This window comes from Mytilus trossulus, chromosome 4 (genome assembly GCF_036588685.1).
Source record: "Mytilus trossulus isolate FHL-02 chromosome 4, PNRI_Mtr1.1.1.hap1, whole genome shotgun sequence".
NCBI lineage: Eukaryota > Metazoa > Mollusca > Bivalvia > Mytilida > Mytilidae > Mytilus > Mytilus trossulus.
The window spans coordinates 93,637,978-93,654,581 of record NC_086376.1 but is presented as its reverse complement, the minus strand read 5'-3'; the positions used below and the strand labels follow the sequence as shown (position 1 = coordinate 93,654,581).

General features: G+C 31.9%; 1 protein-coding gene across 7 annotated transcripts in view; it reads left to right on the top strand.

Moving 5' to 3' along the window:
- The window catches only part of LOC134716353 (tetratricopeptide repeat protein 24-like), an 85,793-nt gene that overhangs the window by 22,505 nt on the left and 46,684 nt on the right, over nucleotides 1–16,604 (top strand). For 2 of the 7 annotated variants that reach the window (XM_063579308.1, XM_063579306.1), the window contains 4 exons: nucleotides 978–1,087; nucleotides 3,142–3,395; nucleotides 6,973–7,087; nucleotides 11,000–11,023. In XM_063579308.1, the coding sequence (XP_063435378.1) occupies nucleotides 978–1,087; nucleotides 3,142–3,395; nucleotides 6,973–7,087; nucleotides 11,000–11,023 (503 nt within the window). The remainder of the gene's footprint in view (nucleotides 1–977; nucleotides 1,088–3,141; nucleotides 3,396–6,972; nucleotides 7,088–10,999; nucleotides 11,024–16,604) is intronic. The other 5 variants (XM_063579309.1, XM_063579310.1, XM_063579307.1 and 2 more) reach the window with 5 other exon arrangements.

Sequence of the window (16,604 nt, the reverse complement as noted above, 5' to 3'; positions counted from 1 at the left end):
CACAGTGAGTTATATCTTGCCTTTTCTCAACTTTGTACTCCTGGGGAATGATTATAACCACAGTGAGTTATATCTTGCCTTTTCTCAACTTTGTACTCCTGGGGAATGATTATAACCACAGTGAGTTATATCTTGCCTTTTCTCAACTTTGTACTCCTGGGGAATGATTATAACCACAGTGAGTTATATCTTGCCTTTTCTCAACTTTGTACTCCTGGGGAATGATTATAACCACAGTGAGTTATATCTTGCCTTTTCTCAACTTTGTACTCCTGGGGAATGATTATAACCACAGGGAGTTATATCTTGCCTTTTCTCAACTTTGTACTCCTGGGGAATGTTTATAACCACAGTGAGTTATATCTTGCCTTTTCTCAACTTTGTACTCCTGGGGAATGATTATAACCACAGTGAGTTATATCTTGCCTTTTCTCAACTTTGTACTCCTGGGGAATGATTATAACCACAGTGAGTTATATCTTGCCTTTTCTCAACTTTGTACTACTGGGGAATGATTTAAAACAAAAAAGATGAGTCTGATCAAATTTTCTCATAGTGGTCAAAGGTAATTTAAATAAAGTATTGAACTCAGATAATTATTTTTATGCACCCCCTTTTTCCATGTTTTCTGGTCTGTGCATTATTTCATACGTCTATCCATTCATTGGTCCATCTGTCTCTCTTTAGTTTTTGATCAAGGTAGATTTTGATGAAGTTAAAGTCCAGTCAACTTGAAACTTAGTACAAATGTTCCCTATGATATGATCTTTCTAATTCTAATGCCCTTTTTTGACCCAAAATTCACAGTCCACTGAACATAGAAAATGACAGAGTGAGTGGGGCATCCATGTACTTGGACACATTCTTATTCAATCAAATGTTGAGAGAGCAAGTTCCATTTTATATTACTGATTATTGTAGATATATATGGCAATTGAGTGTCACCATAATTGCAATGTTATATTATATATTTTAAGCCTGTAGAAGTAGAAGCTAAAGTACAGAATGGAGATGAAAGCTCTAGTGAAACAGGATCGTCATCATCTGGCTCTGAGTCAGGAAGTTCAAGTACAGATAGTGAATCTAAGTGAGTAACTCCTCTGTGGGGGTGAGGGGACATGAGGGGCTCAGAATCAGGAAGTTCAAGTACAGATAGTGAATCAGAGTGAGTAACTCCTCTGTGGGGGTGAGGGGACATGAGGGTCTCAGAGCCAGGAAGTTCAAGTACAGATAGTGAATCAGAGTGAGTAACTCCTCTGTGGGGGTGAGGGGACATGAGGGGCTCTGAGTCAGGAAGTTCAAGTACAGATAGTGAATCAGAGTGAGTAACTCCTCTGTGGGGGTGAGGGGACATGAGGGGCTCAGAATCAGGAAGTTCAAGTACAGATAGTGAATCAGAGTGAGTAACTCCTCTGTGGGGGTGAGGGGACATGAGAAATATATGGACCAATTAGTGAAAGTAATGTGTAATGTGCCCATTCCTTTATTTCTGAGGATAAAAAAAACTATTCTGTAACATATTGAGAACATGGTTCTTATTTTACAAGATGTGTTTTCTTATTACAGCAGTCTAACTCTATGAAGCTATAAAACATTCATGATATTTTCAAAGAGTGAAATCTATAATAAATCTATGTACTTCAAATCATCATATTCATTTAGAAAAATACATGTCTTGATTCATGGCAAAAATTCATCACTCTGATGCATATCCAAAAATGTCTTAAGAAAATAAAAAAAATATATTTGACTGCATTCAAAGTAACTTGTCAACCTGTATGAAAAAATATTGCATGATTTTTAGAGTTATTCCCCTTTACACAGTACACAAACATTTCCATTATGTGCAGATAACAAAGGAAGTTGTTCTTTTAGTGCAACTAGCCAAAATGTCCGCTGTGAGCTACATCTGTTGTTTATTAACTATAATTGACACTTTTGAAAACAGATGACTTCCACTACAGCACTTGCTGATCAAATGTTAAACATTCCTAATTGTAACTGAATTTTAAACTAAAAAAAAATAACTAAATATCCTGCAAAGAAATTGTGTTGCAATAAAAAAAAAGATTGAATTATTTTAATAAAGTTGGAGCCTATTTTGACATTTGTCAGAGATTAAAGTTAGCAATATATGCCTGCTAGAGTCTGTTGGAATGTTTTAACAGTTATAAAAATAAGGAGGGGGTACTAAATTCTAAATGCAAGTAAGCAGTATATGCCTGCTAGAGTCTGCAGATGTGTTATGTCTTAATATATATTTTTTTTAAAAGGGGGAGGGTACTAAGTTATCTGAGATGGTGATGTTGTTAAAAGGGGGAGGGTACTAAGTTATCTGAGATGGTGATGTTGTTAAAAAGGGGAGGGTACTAAGTTATCTGAGATGGTGATGTTGTTAAAAGGGGGAGGGTACTAAGTTATCTGAGATGGTGATGTTGTTAAAAGGGGGAGGGTAGTTAGTTATCTGAGATGGTGATGTTGTTAAAAGGGGGAGGGTACTAAGTTATCTGAGATGGTGATGTTGTTAAAAGGGGGAGGGTAGTTAGTTATCTGAGATGGTGATGTTGTTAAAAGGGGGAGGGTACTAAGTTATCTGAGATGGTGATGTTGTTAAAAGGGGGAGGGTAGTTAGTTATCTGAGATGGTGATGTTGTTAAAAGGGGGAGGGTACTAAGTTATCTGAGATGGTGATGTTGTTAAAAGGGGGAGGGTAGTTAGTTATCTGAGATGGTGATGTTGTTAAAAGGGGGAGGGTACTAAGTTATCTGAGATGGTGATGTTGTTAAAAGGGGGAGGGTAGTTAGTTATCTGAGATGGTGATGCTGTTAAAAGGGGGAGGGTACTAAGCTATCTGAGATGGTGATGTTGTTAAAAGGGGGAGGGTAGTTAGTTATCTGAGATGGTGATGTTGTTAAAAGGGGGAGGGTACTAACTTATCTGAGATGGTGATGTTGTTAAAAGGGGGAGGGTACTTAGTTATCTGAGATGGTGATGTTGTTAAAAGGGGGAGGGTACTAAGTTATCTGAGATGGTGATGTTGTTAAAAGGGGGAGGGTACTAAGTTATCTGAGATGGTGATGTTGTTAAAAGGGGGAGGGTACTAAGTTATCTGAGATGTTGATGTTGTCTGTTTCTATTCAGTGATGAACCACCTCCAGTTCCATCAGGTTCTCTGCCCAAATCTGGAGAAATTAAAACCTACGAACAGCCGTGGGGAAGAGCAGACTCCAAAAAGAAAATGAATTACGCAGATATTAACTTTGATGGAGGACCTGAGAGAGGTGAGAATAACAAATCCAAAAAACATCCCAACTATCTAGAAAACGAAGATTCTGAGAGTTTGAGGGTCAATATGGGAACCCGAGCTAGTGGACAGTATGAGAATGAGGGAGAAGGTGAATTCTACATGTTGTCATATATATATATCACATGCTAATGCCACTTATTTTATACTTTAAATAGACTCTTGTGATAATAATGCTAGTAGTAGATAGTTGTTGACTTATGAGTTTTGTAATATAGAATAGCTTATTTAATATTATTATTTGCATGCATATGGGCTTAAATTTTTTTAACTGTATAATATTAAATTATCTTTTTGGACATTTCTTTAAACATTTCGATTAACTCTTTGGAATGGTATCATTACTATAATCAGCTGTCTTACTAATAATTAAAATTCTAATTCTTAAAATTCTAAACTAAATTTCTATCATAAACACATACTGTATAATAACTGGAGTTTTAAAAAAGTTTATATGAAACCAGGTCAACTTCCATATTGAAAAAAAATAATATAGTTCAAATACACCAAGAACACATACCCATTCTGTAATGTTTTGGAAAATTTCTGTACAAGTATAAGTTTTCTTGACTGAGTACTATTAAAATCTGTGCAAACTTATAATATGATAGAAAACACTTTGGGGCTAAAAAGATAATATTTTATCTCTAAAGTTTTTTTAAGTAAATGACTTAAAAGTTAAGATTATAAGCATACAGAAACTTTAGAAAAAAATTGTAGAAGACAAAAAAAAGTAAGAATAAGTATTCTATTTCACATAAAATTGTGATTTACTCATATATTCATAATGCTTGGTGGCTAAGTGGTTTAAGTAGTTTACTATCCTGTTGACTCTGTGGCTGGTAGTTTGAACCATGCTTGTGGCAGATATTTGAACTCCTACCTTAATTGACTACTATTGCAATTTTTTCCTGCTTAAGGTCAGTGGTTCTCTTCAAGAACTCAGGCTTAAAGTAAAAAAAATTTGAGCGCCATGAGTGTGAGAATTTAAAACACAATAAATAATGACTCACAAAGTTAATATCCCCATGTGAGAAGGTGTAGGCCATAATGATTGATCATACCACAAAACCTATGTCTAACATTTATAAGTCGAACAAAGTTCATTGACATATTTGTACTTGTGTTTGTGCATTTTCACTTTTAAAAATGTATATGGTATAGGGTAAAAGTAGTAATATGATTCACTTTGGTATCAATTAAAAAACAATTGAAAATGAATGAGGATCTATAAACACAATGTCCCCCTCATTTTGAAAATACTGAATCTGCACCTGGAAACTTCCAGTCCAGATTTAACACAAGCTTTTATAAATAAAATGTTTAAAACTTTCAGTGAGGGCTTCTTTACATGATTTAAACAAAGATAAAATACTATCAAATGTAGAAGCCATTTTTTGACAAGCAATTGATGGAAGATACTTTTCAATCCTGCATTGATTTTTTTATGAAACTGTCAGTACCGGAATGAACTCAGTAATTGTATTCACCTCATTGTTCCATTAATATAGTCTTGAGTACTAAAATGACCTGAGTAATTGGTAATAACGGCATATTTCATTACTACTGCAATATTATTAACAGTGTATTGAATTCCTTTGGTCCTGGCCATTAGATTACAAAGGCAATGACATCCACAATTCATTTCTTTTTATCTTTGCTTTGTTGCTAGTGGTTTTTATACGAGTAGTATATATTTTCAATTTCTGTTCCAGTAATTGCCTAAAGGATGTTAGTTAGCAGTTTTGATTGCACTTTGTTGTGAATTTGCTTACTGAATATTTTTAATTCAATACCCATCATAGCATTGATATATTATTTAAGCTATATTTCTATGCATCATGAGGTTCGCTTAGCTTGATGTTGTACCTATAATGGACGTTTATTTCTATATATTTCAATTTTAGCCATTCCCTTATGTTTTAGTTAACTAAAGATGGTACCTGTGATGAAAACAAAAATAAACAGATTTTGAAACTTCTGTCATGGGACCTTTTTTTTTAGATTTCAAACCCGACAATATAATGGACTTTTATTACTATATATTTCCATTCCAGCTATTCCATTATGTTCCCCAATCCCATCTGTTATCTTTTACATATTTGATGAAAACAAAAATTTATTGAAAACAAAAATAATAGATTTTGAAACTTCTGTCATGGAACTTTTTTTTCAATTTTGAACCCAACAATATAATGGATTTTTATTTCTACACATTCCAATTTCAGCTATTCCCTTATGTTATCTGGCCCAATCTGTTATTTTTTACATGCTTGATGAAAACAAAAATTAATGATTTTGAAACTTCTGTCATGGGACCATTTTTTCCATTTCAAACCCAGCAATATATTAGACTTTAATATTTAGACCTTTCAATTTCTGCTATTCCCTTATTTTATCTGGTCCAATCTGTAACATATTTGATGAACACAAAAGTTTATTAAAAGTAACAGATTTGTAAACTTCTGTCATGGGACTTTTTTTTAATTTCAGTTGTGACCCCCAACAAAATGCAACATTTGTCTTAAGAAGATCTGCTTTGAAAATCATGTTAAATAAGTGCATTTTAACCTTACAAATAGTAGAAATATAGACCTAGGAACTAAAAATAGAAAAGGGATAAAGTTAATCAGGGTTATCATATGCAGTAATTGACCCAATTTATTTTTAGAATAATTAAGTTGAATAACCAAGTAAGCCATTGTTAATATATCTTAAAATAGAAAAATCAATTTCCTTTCTTATATCTAAGGAATCAAATTTTTAGAATGAACATAATTATTATATTCTATAGGAAGCTATTATTGCTGCTTCATGCTTTAACATAATTTTACATAGAACAAGTCACAACTTTAACTCTGTCCCTGTATGGACCAATAATTGGTCAATTTGTATGCATTAGTGATCAGTAAGCAATGTCAGCTATTGCAGTTCTCTATATTCATTTTGCCAAAATTTATAAATCCAAATTTACATTAAACATTTCTTAACTGTTCAGATTGGGTTAGGACTGTTCAAAACAACAATAAAACAAACATTATGAAATGGTTGCCCCAAAAATTAGAATTTGAAAACCTTTTGGATAACTTAATTTGTGTCTTTGATAATAATTACTTGATTGAATTAATTGTTAAACAGATTAAAAGGGTAGTAGCTGATCCAGGGGGCATATAGGGTGGAACCATCCCCTATCATTATAAGTGGGGTCTGGTTTTTTTTGTATTAATACATTATCTTTTAATTTGTGGTCGCAATTTTATCCAAAACTATTACAATTGAAAATGGTAGCTAGTACTTTAAGCTATTTTATTTATGTAATTTTGATGTTCTTTTATAAGGAAAGAAATGACTGTTATTGCTAAAGTTAACAGCAAACCATACTGTGGACAATGTTTGATATGCTATCAAATCATATCAGTATAATCATGCTAACATTTATTTCATAGAACTTTTGAAAAAATGGTCTAAAAGAAATGAGATGAAATGGCATTAAGTTGTATGAATTGATTAATTGTATCCTTAGATGTGACCACTGTGTTAAGTAAGGCCATTACCACATAGAATAATTGATTGAGTAAAAGATTCCTTGTCTATGTGATAATGTGTGAATAACTTGACCAGTATAAATACTATAATTACACCACTTAGACCACTTTCTTTCTCTACAGACGAGGATGATCCACTCTATCAAACCATACCATCAAGATCACTCACAGATGATAACCAATTCCACGCTAAAAAACCAAACTTTACTGATTTCTCCAGTCTACCAAGGGGAGAGAAGTATGTTTGCAATTAGTATTAGATTTTGGTTTTTGCATGATTTGAATAATATTAATCAATGTTTGTTTGCACCAGCTTCTTTATTTGGAATCATACAATGATTAGCTACACATCAAAAGAATTAATTTACATAAATCCATTTAACATGTGAATTGATTGTTGCCATTGTTTGACATAGAAAATAAAGTTTGGGAATAGTTTCATATCTGCTTGATATACTAAAAGTTCTTTTGATTATTTTGAGTTTTGTAATACAGATACATTATAATAGTGTATGAATTTAACTGGAAAGCAATTCTGTTGCAAACATGAGAGTATTAAGATTTCAAATTAAAAAGATAAACTTTTGTCATTGGTTGGCTGTATTGCCATTGTGTGGCTCTCATAGTCATTCTATATTCTCTGAAGCCACAAGGCAAATTGGAACCAACCTATAGTTGTTAATGTTAATGTTTGTGTCATTTTGGTCTCTTATGGACAGTTGTCTCATTGCCAATCATACCACATCTTTTTTTTTTATATTGTACATGGTTATCCTTGAGATTGTCCAGTTTGAAGTTTAAGAATATCTCCTATGATCCCAACAATTTATCATTATTGTAGCTTCAAGTATAAACTTTAAATGAAACCTGCAAAATGGTAGTATTAAAAGGCTTATATTCATTGTTCTTGGGTGAAATCTTTTTCACTGTTCTAGGTTACGAGAGTTATGTCCCTTTAAAAGTGGAACTGCAACTGCTGAATTTACAGTGACGGGGAGTGTCTGTGTCCCATAGAGACATTTTTTTAAACAAATATCTCTTTAAAACTTCTTGAAGGAAGCAGATTCAGACTAAATAATGATTATGTTCTTGTTGACCTACTATAGTCCTAAGTTGGTTTATAAAAACGTAATTAAATAGATAAAGGAAGATGTGGTATGAGTGAAATGATACAAATCTCCATTTAAGTCACATTTTATAAAAGTAAACTATTTACGCTCAAGGTACGGTCTTATTTAGTTCATATGATAACAATTTACCCTATTCCTTCTGTCCATGTTGAGAAATATAGGTCACATAAGTTCATGTTAATAATATTAATAATACCAAGAGGAAATTAAAATTCATTAATAGAAGAACTAAAAAAGAGTTTTAAAATGAAAATAGATTATTTTCTTTAGTAAAGTAATTCAATGTTGAAATCATTGATGTCAGAAATAAAGATAAAGATAGCTTCTCTAAAAAAGAAAATTGTACTTTTAAAAGAACTAAACTGAAAATCAACTTATTAATATTTATGGGTGTTTTGTTAGTCTCACGATTTAATTCCCTTTTGGTCCTAAAATAAAATCATCTCATTAATATCCATGGCCTATCTCTATGATCACAGATTTGGTTTTTGTAGTCTATCAAGTTTTTATACCCCATGCTTCGTAAATGAAATTATCCAATTACTTTGGTAATAAGCATGCACAGTCTTTCAGATTTGATATAATAAAACTTGTTTTTTATAAACTTTAAGTGTTGTTCAAATAATTAAATACATCTGTATGCTTTTCGTTAAATTATTGCATGTTTTTCTGTATCAATGATTTTAATTTAAAAAAGCAAAAATATACACCAAGGAATAAAAAGCTGATTTATTTTATATGCTTTAGCAATTCAAAATCCAATAAATCAATTGAAAACAATTACTTGTTTCATCATAATTGTCTGTCCTTATCAAATTCAATTTGTACATGTATATGTTCACCAGGTGGTGTAATCTAAAGTCAATTTAGAATGATAGTATAAAACTTGTACAATTTAATTTTCTTTCTACACTAGCATGTAAGTAGATTTGTTCTGTTATTGATGTACTTAAACTCCAAAAATCATTTCAAAAGTTCTCAACAGATATCTTTATTTAAAAGTCATTCATGTCAATCACAGAGATCTAGCAATGTAAAGAGAAGGTACATTTTAATTTGGGGTCCTGTATATTTCTTGGAAACTGAATTGTATCATTATTTACCCAACTTTTATACCCAAGAATAAAAGCAGTTAGAAAAGAAAAGGACAAGCTAAGACACAATGGCATATTTGACTGTGTTTGTCACTCACAAGGGTTAACTCTGCAATGGTCATAATTTGAATGATTAAGGAAAAATAAATCTGGGGAACCATCTAAAACTGAGGGAAACACATCAACTATATAAGGAAAAGAAATATATTAGATCCTACAAAATGCTGGACATACTTTGAGATTCTTTCAATGTTGTTTGCTCTATGGTCGGGTGGTTGTCGCTTTGACATATTCACCATTTCCTTTCTCAATTTTAAGATGAGAACTTATGAATTGATAGTGATTATGCCTCTCTCTTACTTAGAGTCTTAGATATTGTGCAGAAATGTTGTTCTCAACTTAAATGACCATCTTATGTAAGACAAAGGTTTACCTAGTTCTATTGCAATACAGAACTGTACTGTAAACTTCTACATGTGCATTTATCTTTTTTTTATATGCAGTTTTACATTCTGCTGGGAAAATATCTGAAGCTTTTATAGATGTACAATTTTCTGTTTATACTTTTTATTCTGCTTTTGATTTTGTTTAGTTTTGCAATTAAGTATAAGTTTATATGATGATATATCAGTGATATTTTATCATGTTTGCTGTGCTGTTTTTAATTTGTTTGTTAGCTTTCAGAAATGTTAAAATCCTTAATGTATTGAAGGTTTGTAGCTCATATGGAAATGGCAGACTATTGCTGACCATGGTTTTAAGGACATTATATTACTCTATACTGTAATTTTTTAGACACTACTTAATTTATTGAACAAATTTCTCTGTCAGTTTTCTGAAGTTGATATCATGACGGGATAAATTACTTATTTATGAAACATTACATAAAGTTGAAACCTAAATGTAAATTAATACCCTTCTAATTAGCCAATCGTCATACAATTCTTACAATGTTAAATATTTATTCAATGTTAGAATATGTACTTTTACGTCATTAGATCTAGATTGTGAAAGGGGAGGCCAGTAGTGATGTAATGCAAAATGATAGCTTTCAATAATTTAAAATGGTGCTCTTACAGGAATTTGATCTTAGTTTAGGATTAATATAAAATAAGGAGATGTGGTATGATTGCTAATGAGACAACTATCCACCAGAGACAAAATGACGTAAATGTTAGCAACTTAAACACGTAAATGCAGGATATGTAATTAAAATTAACGACACAGTTATGTAAGCTATAAAATCTCTGATATCCAACTTGTGCTTTGACATTTGACTAATACATTTTGCCAACAAAGATTTTTCTGATCTTCTTTGAAACGACATCAAAAGTTCAATGAAGGATAAAAAACTTAATTCACATAATTTTTTCACTGACCCCCACACCCTCTCTTAACCTCATTTGGGAAAAATTGATTGACCAATAGGGATATATGTAAAATCGATTTTAGATTAACAAAACTTGCAGCATAGTTGACCCCCACCCCCAAACTATTTGATTTAAGTTTTTTATCCTACATCGATCTTTTGATGTCGTCCCTTACAGGAACTAATATACAAAACAGGGTCATTTGATTATATTTAGGTCACCATTGCCTATGTTTCATATACAAAGTCCACTATTTTTATTGCATTCATTTTCTCATTAGGGCATGGAATGTTACCTGGTTAGATATCCCATCAGGTTTTAACACTAAAGTAAGGGTTATGTCCCCTTTTAATGTTGAATTGATTGCTGTCTTCCAATTATGTACCTTCTACCTGTTGTTCAGAATCAATTATATATAATACTTAAATTAATTTTTTCAACACATAAGAATTCAACTGTCACCAGTGATAACTTATCTATAAAAATTAATACTTACATTTCTTCAGTGCTTAAGATTTATCATGTATTAAAAAAATCTTGTTTGTCTTTTTTACAGTTTTGTTGAAGACTTATCTGAACGGTACATAGTTTGCCCTTTACCCTTGTCACTAATACTCTTGTTTTGACATAATATCACATGATCAACTTTGTTCACAATAATGATATCACATGATCAACGCTGTTCACAATAATGATATCACATGATCAAAGTTGTTCACAATAATGATATCACATGATCAACGTTGTTCACAATAATGATATCACATGATCAACGTTGTTCACAATAATGATATCACATGATCAACGCTGTTCACAATAATGATATCACATGATCAAAGTTGTTCACAATAATGATATCACATGATCAACGTTGTTCACAATAATGATATCACATGATCAACTTTGTTCACAATAATGATATCACATGATCAACGTTGTTCACAATAATGATATCACATGATCAATGTTGTTCACAATAATGATATCACATGATCAACGTTGTTCACAATAATGATATCACATGATCAATGTTGTTCTTAATAATTGATATCACATGATCAATGTTGTTCTCAATAATTGATATCACATGATCATGTTGTTCACAAAACACATTTCATCCAAACGTCACCTTACAACTTTTTTGTATTTTAATATGTATTGAACCAATCATGAATATTTATTAAAAAAACTCACTTTTCTATCTCACTTTTCTGCTGGTTTGTTGATTCCTATTTAACTTAATGAAAGATGTATTATTCATTTGAAACCAATAACTTTCAAGAGCATTATATCTCAAGGAATCACAACTATATGCTATGAAAATTGTTTCCAGGGAAGCCTACATTTGTCATATTCTTTTCTATGCTTGAATGGATGTTTTCAACTGGTTTGTGTACATGTTTTACATTATATGTTCTCATATGGAAGGATCGAGTTTGTAAACATGTTTTGAGGAGATGAGTTTGTGTACATGATTCTGAGTTCATGAGTTCTTGTATGAGTTTCTGAGGTATGAGGTTATTTTTACATGTTTCTGAGGGTATGAGTTTGCGTAAAAGTTTCTGTGGGTATGACTGTTTGTACATGTTTCGGAGTGTATGAGTTTGTGTACAAGTTTCTAATTGTATGAGTTTGTGTACTAGTTTTGAGAGTATGAGTTTATATACAAGTTTTTTATGGAAATATTCTTTATAAAGCACAAAACTGTCAGCATTCTCCTCAGAGACTTATTAAAAGGGGATATAGTTACGATACTTTTGTCAGGTCATTAAAGATTGCATATTTTGGCTTTAACATTGTTTCACTGATAGGGTCTTTGCATCCGAACTAAACACATTTACTTCTAAAAAAACAGATGTTGGCATGACACAGGTTATGTTCTTTTCATAAATTTTATGATAGTATAATACTAAACCCCTAACGGGAGGGATTTTACCTGATATTCATATGATGAAGACATAATCTTTCAATCAGTTTAATTGAGGTCTGGAGCTGGCATGTCAGTTAACTGCTAGTAGTCTGTTGTTATTTATGTATTATTGTCATTTTATTTATTTTCTTTTGTTACATCTTTTGACATTGGACTCGGACTTCTCTTGAACTGAATTTTAATGTGTGTATTGTTATTCTTTTACCTTTCTACATTGGCTAGAGGTATAGGGGGAGGGTTGAGATCTCAGAAACATGTTTAACCCCGCCGCAATTTTGCGCCTGTCCCAAGTCAGGAGCCTCTGGCCTTTGTTAGTCTTAAATGATTTTGGATTTTAGTTTCTTCTGTATAGTTTGGAGTTTGGTATGACGTCCATTATCACTGTACTATTATGCATATTTTTAGGGGCCAGCTGAAGGACACCTACGGGTGCGGGAATTCTCGCTACATTGAAGACCCATTGGTTGCCTTCGCTGTTGTCTGCTCTATGGTCGGGTGGTTTTCGCTTTGACATATTCACCATTTCCTTTCTCAATTTTATTCTTTGAATATGTAAATGTTATCAGAAGGTATGATTTTATAGGTTTCTAAAGTATGAGTTTCTGTACATGCATTGAAAGCATATTATGAATCTGTGTTCATATTTGTTTTCATGTTTTTGAGACCATGAATCTGTACTCATGTAATAAGAGTGTTAAAGATTGTATTCATGTAATCAGAGGTTATGTATTTGTGTATGTGTAATCATTAATGACACAAAATGGGTGCATGCACAGGCAATCATACCATATCTTATTTTTAATGAGTTTGTGGACATGCAATTAGAGGTAGGAGTTTGTGTCTATGCTATCATAGGGTATTTCCTATTGTTTTATCAGTGGTTATAAGGTTGTGAACATGTATAATATTCTCTTTGTTATCAAATCTATACCATGGCAATGGTAATGTGAGCTTTAATCTCCTTTTTCAATACTAGTCATGATTTATCTATGATATAAACATTGTGTCTCCTATTTTCCTATAGAAGCACTGAATTGACTTATTGTACATGTCAATGCATGTTAATCATTCTCCACAGTATCATACCTTGATTGGATTTTCCATCTGATCTATGATTTGTAAAATATTTTCCAGCTGATACTTTTAGAAATAACATGAGATATGCTTGGTCATATAAATGACTTGTGGTTAATATTTTTGAGACTGGCTTCCTCAGAATATTAGTTATATTTGATGTTATTTTAACCAAAGTATTGAATCAGCATAAATTGTGTTCCTCAGAATTTCTTTTGGCAATGCATCAACTAAAGCTCACTCAAAAATAGAAGTTTTCTGCACATAGTAACATAGATCTTTTGATACTATTTTATCTTAAGTTAATGCTTATATAGAAATAAGATGTAGAAATTACCGTTAATTCCTTTTCATGTATTTCGTTTAGTCCTAATTCAGACACATAGGACAGAGAAATTCTATATTGCAGTATTTTAGTTTGCCCAATCTATCTACTTAACAATATTTAGGCAAACGTTTATATTCTTTTTACCCCACCTGGCCGGAAGGGTCAAGTGGGCTTTTCTCATCACTTGGCCTCCGTTGCCAGTGTCAGCTTTAAATTTTTACATTTTGAACTTCTTCTAGAGAACCACTGAATGGAATGAAACCAAACATTGCATGAATGTTTCTTATGAGGTGCTGACCAAGTGTTGTTACTTTGTAGCCAAATATTATCCTTTTATGGCCCTGCAACGAAGTTGTCGGTGCCATATTGTTTTACCCTTGTCTGAAATTCCGTAATTCTGAAATTCCGTAGTTCCGTCATTCCTTCATTCCGCAACAAACCATTATACAGAGTTTTTTTCTATATGCCTTCAGATATTAGGCTAATTTTCGGTATGTGAGTTAACCATGATGAGTTACAAATCAAGTTTAAGTTTTGTTCTGCCCTGTTAAATTTTGTCAAAATTAAGGGTTTACAATTTTGAAAATTGTTGAAAATCACAGTTATACAGACTTTTTTTCTATACGTCTCCACTTTTTGAGCTGATTTTTGATATGCGAGACTACCATCATGTTTGTGTCCATATGTGCTACTGAAATTGCAAATTTTCCAACTTTTTGAGAGGGGCCATTTGTGTTGCTTTGACACATCTAGTTTTATATGATTTCAAAAACCTAAGTAGAGTCAGGTGAGCCAATTTGTCATGCTCCCAAGGAAGCGGATTGTTAGCCTTGACCTGGATGTCTGTATGTTCCAAAAATTAGTATCTATTCCCTTATTTAAGTTTGCCTGAACTGAATGTTATGAAAGTTATACAAAATGCTTAATTACACTAAACACAAATGAAGTTTTAAATTGGTGGCTTCACTTTTACAGATTTGAGTTATGTCCCTTTATGGAGGAAAACATTGCTAAATTTGTCGTTTCCATTTTCTATTTTTAGTTTGCCTCAACCAAATGTTATGAAACTTATACTCAATGTCTATAATCACAAAACTGTTTTCAATTCTTAATCCATAATCCTTATGTGGAAGTTGACTTTTGTGTTTATTTACATGTGGGGCCCATAGACACATTCTCAATTTACTTTTAAATGTGTTCATTCTGTGTGAAGACCTCCATTTATTTTTAAATGTGTTCATTCTGTGTGAAGATATTTGGCATGGTAATTTTTTGTGTATTACGATTGAAAAACTAGAGAGACATGAAGTTTGATGCTTATGTGAACTATACTCAATCAGAAACTGAAGCCAAGCCTAGCATACCTTGTAACAATTACAATTGTCTATGAAAAGTGTTTTATAAACACAATGTTACAAGTAATCATTCAAAGAGAATTTGTTTTATGTTATTCATGCATTCCTAATTGTTTTGTTACTGAAGTTATAACTGAAATGTTTTCTTATCAAGTAAGATAGTCTGTCTAGGGACTATATATAGAGAGAGAAGATCATTCATGCAATCTTTTAGTCTGTAACTTCAGTTCACATGGGACCATTTCATGTCTGTTCTATTGTATACACAGGCAAATTTTGTTCACGTGAAATTAACGTAAAATTAACGTAAATTTCACGTGAAAAAAATCACGTGAATTTCACGTTAATCGAGCTTATACGCGTAATTCACGTGAAATATTTCACGTGAATTTCACGACAAAAATTTACGTGAATTTCACGTGAAAGCTTAATTCCTGTGAATTTCACGTGAAATATCTGATTCACGTGAAATTCACGTTAAATTTTTCATGTGAAATTCACGTGAATTGAACTTTCACATGAAATTCACGTGAACTTTTCATGTGAAATTCACATGAATTGAGCCTTCACGTGAAATTCACGTGAACTTTTCATGTGAAATTAACATGAACCGAGCTTCTTCTTTTTAAATGAAATTAAAGTGAATTCAGCCGTAACAACACAAATTTCACAGGATTTGAGCTTCTTCATGCAAGTCAATTCTAATCTAATACAAATTCTGTTTTGATACATATATAAGCATGAAAAATATTCTTCTTGGTCATGTGTTCATGCTTTCATTCCATTTTATTTTCTTTGTATCCACAATTTTTTTTGTCTGAAACAAACCTGTACATTTTGTAAATGATTTATGGATTGGCCATTTAAAGAAGATATTTGCACTGATGTACTACATGTACTATAACATTAGAAACGATTTATATCATGTTCAAATGTATACATATATATATGTATAAGTCATATTGTGTGGTCATCAGTTATGACACAAACTATATTCTGGATAAGAACTTATATTCTGGATAATTCTTATATTCTGGATAAGAACTTATATTCTGGATAATTCTTATATTCTGGATAAGAACTATTTGCGAAAGATGCCAATTTTTTTTATATGGTTTTGAAGAAATAACTAGTTCACCTCACCACAAATTCATGTACCCATTTAAAGTCAGAAACCTTTTCAATGGTTGTCTATAATCTAATATTTATTAAAAGAAAATTATTCAGAGAATTTGGTTTTGATGGCAGCTCTATTTTGACTCATATTGTAATTGTTTATAGTCGCTGGTCAATTCAATATATCATGGCAAATCTTTTAGACACCTGGCTTTTGATGAGGACTGCATGTTAGCAACTATAGCTAAATGCCTTTCGGGTTTTTTGTTGTGTTATTGCTGTCTGATAATCAGATTGATATACACAGCTACTTTTGCATAGGTACTATTTCTGTACTAAAAATATGTAGTACTGGAAA